The 14857-nt window shown below is 48.2% G+C and overlaps 1 protein-coding gene across 1 annotated transcript; it reads left to right on the forward strand.

Moving 5' to 3' along the window:
• Window positions 1-901: 901 nt before the first annotated feature.
• On the forward strand, window positions 902-7488 carry PDX1 (pancreatic and duodenal homeobox 1). The gene is made up of 2 exons (XM_039500633.1): window positions 902-1402; window positions 6928-7488. Exons 1-2 carry the CDS (start codon window positions 997-999, stop codon window positions 7353-7355), a joined length of 834 nt encoding a protein of 277 aa, XP_039356567.1. The 5' UTR covers window positions 902-996; the 3' UTR covers window positions 7356-7488.
• The last annotated feature ends 7369 nt before the right edge of the window (window positions 7489-14857 follow it).

Consider the following 14857-nt stretch of genomic DNA (forward strand, 5'->3'; position numbering starts at 1 on the left):
CAAGCAAATTTACCTACCTACTGACAACATTTTCCTCAATATTTGGGGAAGAGGGCTGTGATATTGTGTGTGTTGTGTTAATCAATTGCGCATATCTAATTGTGTGCGAGAATATCTATATCCGTGTGTGTTTATGTGATGCCTGTGTGGTTTTGCTGATAGATGTGTCTGTGTGCCTAGACAGAAACAGTTACACAGAGATATACAGAGTCACTTGAAAACGCAGAGATCTGACTTCCCCGGTTTGTGGAAGGCAATGAACCAGAGGCTAGTCAATGTGCTTTGAGAAAGGAGTCGTTTTCGTTATCACTTGAATTCTTGAGTCCCACCTCGAAGTAAGTGACAATGTGATAAGCAGCGAGTGGCCTTCCTAATCTAACTCACACACGGAGATAGGGTTTCCCAAGTTAGAGGTTTAAAATTCAACAATCCTGGGCACTTTTTGTTGATTGAGCCTAGACAAACTTTAGTGAAAGCACAGCCACCTGCACTATCTTGAAACCTATAATATACACCCGGACTCCCTCTGCCCCCGCCCCCTACATCTCTCTTTCTGTACACACCGTAGGTACAGAAACTGCGCAATGCATCGCTGCGATGTGAGTAACAGATTCTAAAAAACCTGCCCTCCCCCCAAAGAGGTGTTTCATTCCCACTCCCTTTCACCCCCAGCACACATGCCCCGGTGTGATGCGCTACGTGTCCGCACTGTGAAGATGCTGGCCGCAGAACCGGCGCTACCAGCCCTCCGAGGAAAGCGAAACAAACTCACCCACCCACCGAGGGCTTCTTCTTATGGGAAACGCCCCGCCCAATGGGGAGCTGAGGCAGGCTCACGTGGGGAGAAGTGGAGCCTATGGGGAGGCAACCCTCGGACGGCCCCGTCTCTGTTTCAGCATCAGCTCCCGCAGGTGAAGCGGACCTGTCAAAGCAGACGTACAACCTGCCCGGAGTGGGAGCACCTGATGTTTCACTAGCTAAGGTCCCCTTCTAGCCATGAACACTGAAGAACAGTATTATGCATCGACCCAGATCTACAAGGATTCGTGTGCGTTTCAGAGATCCCAGGCACAGGATTATAACCAGAACCCCCCAGCCTGCCTCTACATGGGCAGGCAGCAGCAGACACCCTACTCTAGTGCTTTAGGTGCCCTGGAACAAGGCAGCCCGCCAGACATTTCACCCTACGAGGTACCTCCCATTACAGAGGATCCAGGGGTCTCCCATCTTCATCACCATCATCACCACCACCCTCATCACCCGCAGCTTCCTCATCCCCACCAGGAAGCTATTCCTTTTGCAGATGGGACTGACACTGGGGTTTTAGAGGAACCTAGAGTTCAGTTGCCTTTCCCATGGATGAAATCCACCAAATCTCACGCCTGGAAGGGACAATGGACCGGTAAGATAGTCGCCTTCTTCTGCTGCTGCTGTTGCTTCCTCTCTTTCTGTCTTGTACAATGTCAAGGAAACCTTCTCATCACTAATAATTCCCCTTCGGGTTATTAAATGAAGCTTACGTTTGGGATAGCCCCGTGTGTGATTACTTTAGGGAAATTCCCTATCATTTGTTAGCTGTTTCACTATGAAGTAAGCCAGGCTTGCAAGATTTGTCCTGTAAATGTTTCTTCTCTTCCACTTCCATAAAATTCCTGTTTTAGGAAGTGTTGGGGTCAGTTTGGCATTAGCAATAGCACCAGTTTTAAATGGGGATGTATTTCAATGTCCTGAGATCTACGAGTCCATTTTCTATTTCAAACCTGTATGTATAGTATAGTCTGGCAATTCTTATATAATATAAATATGGACCCAGTTATGATACCTTTAATGAAGCCATCGCATTTCAAATCAGTCAGAAAGAAAAGCTCAGGAACAAATCTCAACTGCCTTCAGTTTTCTACTGGGTGAAGGCAAAGCGATTGGAATTATACTTAGTCCTTATATAGTTCTTTACTGTTGCAAAGCACTGAACAAATATTAACTAATTAAACTAATTAACTAATTAGCACTAAGTATCAGGCTGAAGTTGATACTTATCTAAGCTAAACACACAGGGTGCTGCTGTTTCAACTCACCTGACCAGGTGCTTTTATACTGATCTCACTGCCAGTTTGTTAGTTGTAAATTCCATGCGGTCACTGGGAAATATTCAATTTGTTGGGACACTGTCCCGTGGTAGCCAGCCCCAAACTCCCCTGGCAGTCAGCGGGGTGTGCAAAGAATGCGAGGCGGAGATCCATGCCTAGCAGAAGGGCAGAGGGAAACACAGCCCCCCCCCCCATCTTCCTCCATGTGTAGCCAGTGAAGGTGAAATCCTGGCCCTATTGAAATTAATGGGAGTTTTGCCTTTTGACTACAGTAGGGCCAGGAGTTCACCCTGAGAGCTGTACCATTAACTTCAGGGTCTGATCCGGAATATGCAGTTTTTGCCACTTGTATCAGTGCTCTCAGGGCAGAGGGAGCGCCGGATGGGAAATGGACAACTTCCAGTGGAAATGCCCAGGGTTACTCGCAGTCAGATCCTACGAAAAGGCCACGTTGTGCCATCGCTTTGAGAGCCCCTCGTTGATTTCACTGTGTAAAAACCAGATAGCCCAGAATGTCCCGCAGAGCTCACAGCCAAGCTGCTTCCTGAAATGCCCTTACAATATACAGAGTAAAATAAAAGACATTTTGAAAGTAATATTAAACTCTAAATCTTGTAATAAATAACGCCACAACCCCGCCTACCTGGCCGTTCAATTTTTGTCTGTATGCGGTTGTTTTAGCCTTACTTATGCCTATCTGTGGAAACCTTTTAAACCTGGGTAGGGGACACAATACACAAATTGAATTAGCTGCCTGCAACCAGGAGGAAGAAACTCTCTCTGGACAGAAAGTTCCGTTGTAGAACAATATTTCTGTCTCTCGCTGCACAATGTTATCTTGCCCTGTGCCTTGTGCACTCTCTGTCACACCTCTACAGCAAATATTACATTAATGGTTGTGTTCAAACAGACAGTTGAAAAGGTAAGGAAATATTGAAATAATGGTGAAATATCCTGGTAATTACGTTAAATTGAAAACAAGAATCAAACTGTGTTCTTTGCTCCTTACCCTGACAACCTGAAAAGAAAAGAAACAACTACAAGAAATGGACGTCTTTCCTTTCCCCCATTTAAAGGGCAAATATATTCGAAGGGGTTTTGATCTGGGCTAAAATCATAGCTATTTCACATGCGTTTAATAAACAGAAAGAAACCAGATATGCGTCCTCTTTTCTCGTAGTTTAATATAGGGAGAGATCCCTAAAACCTAAAAATCATTAACAGATTCTCCCATACTGACTTTTTCAATTAATCTAAGTAGCTTCTGACATAAAAGCTTGGTTCAGAACATATGTGTGTGTGTGTATATATATATAATGTAAACACACACATGCATAATGTATACACACATGTATACTCACATGATCTGTACACATGTTTATGTAATTTGCATATAGTATGTATTCTATGTAAATGTACGTATATACACCTGTATATGCACATTACATATACTATATACGTATATTTGTATGAATGAATGAGTGCTTATATTTAGAAATAGCAGCTTCCTTAAGAACTATCTGGAATTAAGTTCATTTGTATTAATGGCGTAGCTGGTTATTGGCAATGGTATCTCCTACAAACGGGCCCGATTCTTAGCGATGCAAAGATTCGGGGGAAATCTGCAGCGTCACCTTGTTACACGTTAACATAGACTGGTAAAAGCAAATATGGGATCAAAAATATCTTACATACAAATAACCGTAAACAACTGGGGCTTGAGCCTTTTCCCATAGCAGTCAATGGCATTTGGACAAATCCCTTGCAAATTCCCGGCCGATTAAGGAAAACGTCTCTTTCCAGGAATCTGCCTTTCTTTTTGTGAAGTCAAAAGTGAATATGAGGTTGGGAGTTATTATAACAACAATATATTTTTGCACTTCCATGAACTGAAAATAGCCAGTAGCCATTGACTGCGGTGGAGTTTGGGGTGCCCAAGGAAAGGAGGAGTCTCTAAATTAGACCGAGTCTAGTGGTTTTAAAAAAAAAGTTAAACTTTTGCACCCGAATTATAACCCCCGGGGTTCCTGATGTCAGTGCGGAAGGACCTTCATTATGTGAAGTGGTTTTTAATTAGAATTTACAAAGTCCACGAAAAGCAAAACTGAGCCTTGCCCTCATATTTCTCATGCAAACTTCCTCTTGAATTCCCGTTGGGAGCTTTGCCTATGTAGAAACATAGTTCTTAAAACCCACCAGGCCCTGCTCGGAGTTATGGCACCGACTTCAACTGAGGCACGGTCCGTAGGAGACACTCACTTACGCTTCGGTATTTGCAGCAGTGTCCAAAAAATCTTCTTGTTTTTCTTTACAGAGGTATTGCAATACCTAGGCAAAAGGACGGATTAAGGTCACACTCTCTCTAAACGTCCGTGCTCCTTTGAGTTTCACTCAGCCGGACGATATTTTTTTTTTCTGCACGCAATTCGTTTTTGGTTTTATAATAACGGGCAAAATAATAATAATAACTTTAAAAATGGACGTTTAACAATGAGTGGCATGAAAAACCGAACGGCTGGTGTTATTTAAATCGGTATTAGTGCTCCCCCTCCCCCCCGCCAGGTATATAATAACAAGCAATAATAATAATAATAATAATAATAATTAATAATTAATAATTAATTTAGACAGTAGCTTTTCCCTTTTCATGCCTAAAGATCTTGTGTGCTGTGAAGGCTATTTGATTAAAACGACAATAATGAATTAATTAAACAGTACTGCCTTAGAACACCAACATACAATACTCATCGTCCGGCAAACACCCAGAGAAAGGGAGAGGTGGCTAGGAACTAGGTATCTGCTTTAGGACTGTCCGGATGGGTTTTGCACATGAATTGTGACACCAGACACAAAGGTTTATTCACAGCTGTTATTATGCTAGGGAGTTTACATTCCCATTAGTTACTTGCAATAGGCTTTAGGGCCCGATCCGGCTGTGCTCTCTATTTCAGTCACTGGCCAGGTCTGTCTGAGTAACGACTGCAGGATCCAGTGTTCTTGTTTGTTTTGTTTGTGTTTGTTTGTGGTTTTTTAATGAGACTCTTCAAATATCCCAGTGGAACATAGTCTCTGTGAATACAACAGACACTTTTCTTTTTTCAGGTCCAGCATTTGGGGAATTGTATTTACCTTTGTAAAAAGACTGGGATGATGGCTGGATTAGGGACTAATCCAGTGGTCGGCAATTTTTCAGAAGTGGTGTGCTGAGTCTTCATTTATTCACTCTGATTTAAGGATTCACTGCCAGTAATACATTTTAACATTTTTAGAAGGTCTCTTTCTACAAGTCTATAATATATAATCAAACTATTGTTGTATGTAAAGTAAATACGTTTTTTTAAATGTTTAAGAAGCTTCATTTAAAATTAAATTAAAATGCAGAGCCCCCCAGACTGGTGGCCAGGACCTGGGCAGTGTGAGTGCCACCGAAAATCAGTTCACCTGCGGCCTTCAGCACACGTGCCATAGGTTACCTACCCCTGGATTAATCCGTGGCAAATTCCCCGCCGATTAAGGAAACTTCTCTTTCCAGGAATCTGCCTTTCCTTTTGTAAAGTCAAAAGTGATGTCGAGGTTTTGAGCTAGAGCAACAATATTTTTTGCACTCCTGTGAACTGAAAATAGCCACGAGCCATTGACTGCAGAGGGGTTTGGGGTGCTCCAGGAAAGAAGGAGGAGCCTCTAAATTAGACCGGGTCTAGCGGTTAAAAAAAATTTAAACTTTTGCACCCGAATTATAAACCCCGGGATTCCGGCTGGCAGTGCCGAGGGAAACTCACTTTCGTACAGTAGCCGAGATGGCGGCGTGGCAGAGTCTCGGAAAGTCTGTGCGCTGGGCGAGAGGCGGCGTGAGGTGTTTGGGAGTTTTCATTTACAAAAAAAACCCAAACGGGTGGTTTTGTCACTCAAAAAGCAGCTCCGATATTGAAAAGCATGAAGTTTACAAATCGCCCCATGCCAGTAACCATCAGCCATTGTCACAAATGCACTGTTATTTTTCCCCCAAGGGGGCATATCATTTCGTTAGTTTTGAGACCTTGATTTCAGCTGGGGATTTGCACTCAAACACTGATGGTACAGCATGCAGGGCCGGCTCCAGACCCCAGCGCGACAAGCACGCGCGTGGGGCTGCTCAACCGCAGCCGCCGGACCAGCCCCAGTTTAGTAACAAACGCGCTGTGTGGTATGGACACCGAGTAAAATCCCCGGGCCTTGCTGTCAGGGGCGCCTGCGGGAGGTCCACTGGAGCCGCGGGAGGAGCGCAGCCGTGACTGCGGCAGGTCCGCCGGCCCAATCTGCCGCCCCTGCCGGCAAGTGCCGCCCCACGCGCGTGCTTGTCGCGCTGGGGTCTGGAGCCCGCCCTGCTAAAACGGATTTACAGGTAACAAGCGGAGCAGCTTCGGACTAGTGTCTTCGGCCTGTGCTGGTGTTTCTAAAGAAAGGCTCTTAAAAATCCACCTCCGCCCTGGAATGCCTTTTCCTTGTTAGTTTCATTCTTTAAAGGGCAGAATCCATACGCCCCTCTCAATTTCTTGGGCCGGATTTGTAAACCTTTGGGGATGCAGACAAGGATTTGCGCTGGGGTTTGGGCTCAGTCTGTTTTGTTAAAAACCAAATACACCCACACGCCCGTGATTTCAGTGTTGTCTGGATCTCGAAAGAGAATCCAAGGTCCATTAAACCGCTCACCTGTGAGTAAAAGGGGAAGCCTGGGGAAAACCCTGCCTCTCCCCTCTCCCAACCCCGGTTGTGTTCTGAACAAGAAGATTCTATCGCCTTTCCAGCGTCGCTCCGGGTCCTAGTCCCTGGTGGGTAGATTTTAACTCTCCCTTCTCTTTAGGTGGCTCCTACGTGGTAGAGCAAGAGGAGAATAAGAGGACGAGGACCGCCTACACGAGAGCGCAGCTGCTGGAGTTGGAGAAGGAGTTCCTTTTTAACAAGTACATCTCCAGGCCCCGCCGCGTGGAGCTGGCGGTCATGCTGAACTTGACAGAGAGACACATAAAGATCTGGTTCCAGAACCGGAGGATGAAGTGGAAGAAGGAAGAGGATAAAAAGAGGGGAGCAGGGGGCGGCGGAGGAAACAGCAATGACGCTGACCAAGACTGTGTGGTGTCCTCTGGGGAGCTGCCGGGGAACGAGGAGCTCCAGCAATGCCACGCGGCGAACCTGGCTTCGGCCGCCTCCAGAGAGCTGCTCCCCTCCAGCCTCGCTGCCTCCCCCCAGCCCTCTAGCGCCACCCCGCGAAGGCAGCAGGACGCTCGGTGAAAGGACCCCCCCGGCCTTGGCAGGCGCCGCGTGGAGGGTAAGAGTTAAAGGAGAGGGGCCAGGGGTGCGAAGCCTCGGTGTCGGGTGGACCCTTGCCACGCGTCCCCGGGGAGCCCCTGTGCTGTATAGTTACACCGGTGTCCTTGTGGAAACATTAAAGCTGTTTGGCTGTAGCAGAGAAAGGCTCGGTGTGGTTTGTGGGGATGGGGGTGCGGGGTCCTCGCTCTACTTTGTTAGCACCTCTGCAAAGATCCCGTCTTTAACAAAGCAAATGTCCTCTCCTGCAAGGGGCGGCGGGGGCGGGGGGAGGCCTGGCTGGGATTCAGGTCACAGGCTGATCGTGGGGGGCAGCTCCCCGGGGCCCGTTATCGGTCCAGCTGCAGCCAACGTTAAAGCGGGGCGCGGAGGTTGTAGAAATAGCTGTCCTCACTGGAGGAACACTAGGGAAATAAAAAGACAGGCGCAGTTTTCCGCCCTTAACTATCCCGTGCATCAAAGTAGTAAGCGATGCACAAACTCCAGGCAATGGAGATCTGGGGATGGCAGGGGGAAGCGGCAATCTCCTGTTCAGTTTTGGTGGAGTTGATGAAACTGAAAATATATGGTGGGCCGGGTTCTCCAAAGGAGCCGAGCCCCGCGAGCTCCCGCTGACTTCATCTGGAGTTGTGGGGGATGCTCCCTTCTGAAATCCGGCCCGATAGCTACAGTGACGGTGGTTTTCCGAGAGAGGCACACGAAACATTGGTCACTCTCCTCGCCTTCCTTCTAAACTGGATTTTTCCCCCTTTGAGAAAAATTACCAACACTTTCTGCAGGGTGCACTTGTGTTTTCCTGGAGACACGGGACTGATGACTCAAAACTTCCGCTGGCTAGCTAGCTCGCTAGAGCATTTTCTCGCGCCGGGGTGATCTGTGTGGAAACACCTGTCTCTCTATATCAGCTCATCTATAGGTGGGCTTATATGGGAGAAAGCTAAGTTTTGAGAAACCAATTCTGTCTGTGTCTTCAGAAAAAGGATCGCACGCAGGAGGCTTTGGGGAGTGTGCTGTGTATGTCAGTGACGCCTGCTTTGCAGCTGCCTCGCACACCCCGCGGGCGCGCGTGGAAAGCAGTCCCTAGCGCATGTTAAACCTGCGGGGCTTTGGAATTAGCACCCCCTGAGATTTACACCCGCTGGCACCCGGCACGCCCGCACGACAAACTTGGGACGCCCACCGAGTGCAGGATCTGGCCCTTGCCCGTGGAGATGCTGAGGTTTAATTAAAAACAATATTAAACTGAACGTAAGCGAGCTCCAAGTCAACAAGGAGGATGGCGCTTTGGGCTGTTTTACCTTCAGCAAGGACAGGGCGAACCGACTCCTCTCCTCGAGCGGGGAGAGAGAGAGTTCGCACTGAATGCAAGGCAGGAGAAGAGACTGAAGGGCAAGTGATCGTCTGAACAAGCGGTATTATTATTTTAATGCACGAGCATCAGCAATTGCCTTTAAATAGCCCTCCACACAATTCAGGGCCATGTTATGCCATCCGGTTTTCAAACGAACTATATTGGCACTAGCCGTGCTTTGATGGAGTTTTTGTTTTCTTTGTTATTCTTGTTTCCTATCGGAGTACATGTAAAAGCTTTCCGGGGGTTGTGTGCATACGGTCTGTCCAGAAGGCCTGTGAGTAGAAAATTTAACAGCTACAGTATCAGTCTGCTCCGTATTTCCCAACCAAATCCCCCACCCCCCAAGTCCCTGGAGAAAGATCTCGCTGTGCGGTAGAATATGCGGAGGGTTTTTGCGCTGGAAAAGGTTTTTTGAGTGATTGTTTGTTTTCTTAAGAAAAAAATCTGTCTGACATAAACAAAAAAGTAACTCAAAAGCTGCCCAGAGCAGTGGCTCTCAGCCTTTCCAGACTACGGCACCCTTCCAGGAGTCTGATTTGAAGTTTCACCTCACTTAAAAACTATTTTAAAAACAGACATAAAATACAAAAGTGTCCCCGCACTCTATTACTGAAAAACTGGTGACTTTCTCATTTTTACCATATAATTATAACACGAAACAATTGGGCTATAAATATTGTACTTACATCTCAGTGTATAGCCTATAGAGCAGTAGAAAGAAGTCAGCGTCGGTATGAAATGTTAGTTTGTACTGACTTCGACAGGGCTTTTTGTGTAGCCTGGTGTAAAACTAGGCGAATATCTAGAGGAGTTGATGTACCCCCTGGGAGAGCTCTGCTTGCCCCCAGGGGTACAGGTAGCCCTGGCTGAGAACCACTGGCTTAGAGCACTAGTCTAATTGAAACCAGCAAGGAAACCAGATGCGAATTGGGACACGCCTGCTGGCAGGGAGCGGTTGCAAACTGCATGGCCGCCCTGATCAGCAAGGAGGAAAATGACAAAGATTACAGCATAGATCGGATTGTCTGGTTTGGTCCATCGTTAGAGATGAGAGATCCCTGCCTCCATCTGGGCTCCCGCTGCACTGGTGTTAGGCTGCCGGGGCTGCGCTTGTCGCATCACCCACAAATCGTTGTGCAAAATGAAGCCAGTTCCCGCGCGCATTGGCTGTTCATACGCACAGGCATAGGGGGAGAGGTAGGTGTATATTCTCTTCCCCGCGCCTGCACTAGCACAGGCGGAATTTAGGTCTGTGTAAATCGAGCACAAAAATCTGTCCAGGTTTTTGAGATTGCAAAATGTGTACGGGGGGGTGGGGTTATATTTCCTTTAGCACGTGGCGCTCACGGCCGCCACTGGGTTTGGGGAGATGGGTTTGAGCGCCTTCCTTGCAGTGTAGTGTTTGGCGCGGCCGAGCGCGCAGGGCGCTGGTTGCACCGGTGATCAGCAGTTGGGTTTCAGAAGCCCAGGCCTGAGTAGCCCGTCTCTATCTGCGGCTGAAACCGAGCTTTTTTTCCGCCTCCTGACTCTATTTGCCCAATACGGGAAACTCCTCGGTATCCCAACAACCGCAGAATAGGCACTTGGTGGGAAAGGAACGTGATATTTCAGCAGCTACCCACCTAAAAGGGGGGGAATTAAATTAAGTAAATAAGTAGCATAACGGATCGGTTCATGTTAACAGTCGCTTTTCAGTTAGTTAACAGGCGTTTCACCTGCATACAGACCGCAGACTCGGGTCCCAACGACTCTATATTAATAGATGAGATCTGTCATTTAAAATCTTCTAGGCAGGCAAATTGAGACATTCAGATACTGGGAGCAGGCTACCAAAATACCCACTCCGCCACTATTAGCTAGACACGGAGCAGCAATCGACTCTTCTTTCCATGCGCTGCTGGATAAATCCTGAGATCAATGCAAAGTTTAGTTTCAAGTCTTTGACCAAAGAAAGAAAGAACCAGTGATGTAGCCAATAAAATACCTGCAAATAGAGGCATCAAGTAGTAATGCCCAGTAGAACGCAAGTTTATTCAAATGTCAGCCTGAATTTCTTGATTATTACCTATTATTATGTGAATGTTCTTAACACCCAGGCGCTCAGCCATGGACCAGAGCTCCTTTCCAACTTTGTCGGAACAGCTCCGTATGGGCAGCTCCCTAAGCCCCAGAGCTTCGAGACTTGGCTCTGATTTTTCAGCTCTGGAAAGCACTAATACATTTAACTACTTATGTGAAATGACTTGTTGTGGGACCAGGCTGGGCTCAGGATTTGAGGTCTAGACAGTGTGATTCTAACCAGCCAGAGCATCCCTTGGTAATGTTCCTGCCCTTCTTCCCTGGAAGATGTTGGGCTCCTTTGGGTGTCTCTGCAGACTTTGTTCCTAGTTCGGTGTGGCTTGGCAACGACGAAGCAGCAATCGGGAGACCCTTCCTGGCCCAGAGTGGCTGAGCCAGTAAATCGGATTCGAGTCACCGCAGCTTCCCTATCCTTTGGACGCTTCTCAGCGAATCAGGTTGGACGCCCTGCGCCGGGTCCCGGGCAGATACGCGCGCCCCTTGTCTGAGTCAGTCGGGCCGGATCGGGAGATCCGGACCCCGCCAATAGGGTTCCTGGGGCTGACGCAGGAAGGTAACGAGGGGCATCCGACAGCCGCCTGCCGATGAGAAATGTGCGATCACCCGCGGATCTACACCAGTGCACCCGGCTTTGCCGGGGCGCTTGCAACCCCTCGGGGGATTATCTGAGCCCAGCTCCAGCGCCGGGGCGGGAGCCTCAGGCTGGCGTGGATTGATTCCCCCTCCCTGGCTTGCATTACCCCCGGCAGCCTGGCGGCGTGGGGGGAGGAGGGTGGATTGATCCCCCTCCCTGCAGCGGCAGGGCTGGCTGGAGACCAGGAGCAAGATGTGGAGCAGCCCGCAGTGCCGGCCGGGGTATGGGCAGAGCGGGGCTCGCCCCCACGGGGCTGCCTGGCCGGAGAGACACGCCGGGCTCAGGCCCAGGGCCCAGCAGCTCGCGGGGGGCGCTGGAGAAAGCCCTGGGCGCTAACCCAACGCGGCATCTCCGGGCTGCCCGGGCACTCGGAGCGCAGCGGGGCAGGCGAAGCGGAATCGGGGCGCAGAGCGCGCGGTTTGGCGGGGTCTGGATCTCCCGATCCGGCCCGACTGACGCCGGCAAGGGGAGCGCGTGGCTGCCCGGGACCCAGCGCAGGGTAATTAGCACTGGGTGGGAGACGGAAAGCCTCGCGCGTTGGTTAGTTTATGTCTGTTGATTTCTCAGCAAGGTGCTGGGGGGGGCGGGGGGCGAGCGCTAGGGCCGTCGGCCGAAACACAAGCAGAGAAATCAAGGCAGCCGCTGCGCCTCGCCCCCGAGCAAAGAGAAGGAGCAGCCACGGTAGAACCAACTCGCCAAGCTGCGCCAGCAGGGAGCGCCGGACCTCAGTGGGTACCCGGCCCCCCTGTGCAGGGGTCGGGCCCCATACCAGCGGATCCGTGCCTGACTGTGCCCTTTCCTCTGCAGAAACCAGGGCAAGGGGGCGAGCCTCGCAGAGGACTCCCAGGGTCATCAGCGCCACAGCCTAGCAGCCCCAATCTCAAATGAGCCTGGGAGCCCATTGGGCTGGGCCCTGTGCACATACAAAGCGAGGCAGTCCCTGGCCCAAAGAATTTACAATCTAAGCAAAGCGGGTGGGGAAGAGACTCTGAAGGGAGAAGTCGCTTGCTTAAAATCACGCAGTGGTAGAGCTGAACTGATTTCCTGCCTGCTAATCCACCGCTCTAGTCCCTAGGGCATGGCACCTCCCAAGAGTACAGTAGTGTATATTACACTTTATATTCATGCAGAGCGAGTCCTCAAAACACAAAGAGACAACCTCGAACTGAAGCACTATCCTATTCTATTCTGTTTTCTTACGTTAATATTTGCATTCAATCGTAAAGAAATATTATTTATGGGAAGTTTTAATGCGGGTTGTAAGAGGAATTTAGCGCCCAAACCTACAACTCCTTATTCCAGTGATCAGTAAAACTATAATCAACGGGCAAGAGTTTGCCACAGATTTTAAACAAAACTCCCAAATAGATGAGATAGCTGTTCGGCTTAAAAATCACTAGGGTGTAATAGGACCTACATCAATAGGAGTTTCCAAACTATGGTGCTTTTCTCATATTAAGAAGAATTTACGGTATGTTAACATAGAAAGTTGCTGTGGCTAAGTATGATTAGATGATTATATTGCATTTTGTTACTTAAATTCTCCTCGCATTTTCAGTAGAATATGGTATTCAATTTCTGCCCTACACTGTAGTGCAGTATTGTCACGCACTGTTCAAATTTCATCCCAAAGCTGGGGTAGTTTTATGTCTAGCTATCTCACCTGCATGTATAAACTGTAGTATATAGTCCTGAATCTTCCCTCAGTGACGCAGGTTTTACACCACTAACTTCAGTGGAGTTACTCCGGATTTACATCCGTGTGAGTGAAAGGAGACCCAGATCCTATTTTATTTTTAAAGAACAAAGTGTTTATCGGCATAAAGAAACACGGACCGGTGGGCGCACTTTTTATTTCTGTCTCTTCTGACTGACGCGAATGGGGAAACTACCACTGCCTGAAACAGAAGGATTGGGCTCTGTGTGGGGAAAGACCTGTTCCCCATGCTACTGTACACTGGGGAATGTAATGCAAGCAGCCCAGCACCCACCCTGGCTAGTGGTGTGGTTTTGGCTCTTTGGGTTAGGGTGTTGCACAGCTGCTATAGTTCTGGTGGAATGTCATGTCACTGCACAGAGAGAGCAGAAGCGGGACATACTGCCTTTGCACCTAGCACACCTTTGGTTGCCATGAAACCACAAGTAAGAACATTCCATCTGCTTACATTCTGTGAATAAAAATATGAAAACTCAATTGTCTAAATCTGATTTAAAACATTTTTAGGGAACAGGAAAATAGGTTTTGTGGTGCATTTAGATTTGCTTATTGGACAACACTTGGTTCCTTTTCCTCTGCTACTGAGCCATCTGTTGGAAGGAAGTGCCCTCCAAATGCCACATGCATGTTGGTTTTTGTTTCTTTTTAATATGAACCAAGCAAGATTCCTGGCCAGATTATTGTCTTGAGCGCCTGTGGAGCCCACGAGTAGGATTCAGCCCCTCCAGCAGTTGTGAAGGGAAATGTTATTTCTCCATAAGGCTCCAGATGAGCACAGTGAGGAGCAGGTCTTGATACACCTTTCAAAAGCCATCGCCTGCTTTTCCTCACCAGCTGGCATTTTCCAGGGCACATAGTGTGCAAGGACGTGACAAAGCCCCCGCTGTTTGGTAAGTACTGCTGGTAGGACTAATCGCCCCACTACTCTTTCTTGCTTCCTCAAGCACTTACATCCTAATTTAGCTGCTTTTGCACAGGGGTGCTGTGGGAAAGGATTTGTTGTACTTTCTTCTTCCTCTAGAGCACATGTGTAGAGCCAGCGACCTTTCACTCTTAGCTACTGTGATAAGTAGACAGATAATGTCACAGGTATGAATTTAAAATGTCTTTTTTTCTGATACAGTTGAACCACTTTGCTAATGCATCAGATTCCGGGAATACAGGGTTTGCTCTCCAGATGTACCTGAGTTCCGTTAAGTGGCCTCATGCCATCTTTCTTCCCCACCTTGATCCTGAGGACAACTAGGGGTTGGTGTGGCCCAAGGTGCAAGCTAGAGAGAGGGCTGAGAAAGAGAGAGAATCGCTTGAGGGGCACTAAATGTGAGCCCCCATGTTTGGTAATGATGGCCTAGGTGACGTCTCTATAAACAATTGTGCTATAAGCTTATATATTGAAGCAGACATGGTGCCTAGCCTGAAGAGCTTTCAGTGTAAGAAACATGACTGACTCCAAAGCATGATCAGTGTGTGATATGGGTGAATCTATTTCCATTGAAACATGCACTTGTGTGTTCATGTTAGTTGGGTTACTAAGATCAGGCCCATAAGTGCTAACTTATGCTGTTGCTATTTAATTACTGTATTCATATATTGCAAACAGGCATTCAGTTTGGTCTAGTAAAATAACTAACAGGTCTCTGTCACCACCACCAAGTCTCTCATGCCGGTGTAACTTCACTAAC

The sequence above is a fragment of the Mauremys reevesii genome, linkage group 1 (assembly GCF_016161935.1).
Source record: "Mauremys reevesii isolate NIE-2019 linkage group 1, ASM1616193v1, whole genome shotgun sequence".
Lineage (NCBI taxonomy): Eukaryota > Metazoa > Chordata > Testudines > Geoemydidae > Mauremys > Mauremys reevesii.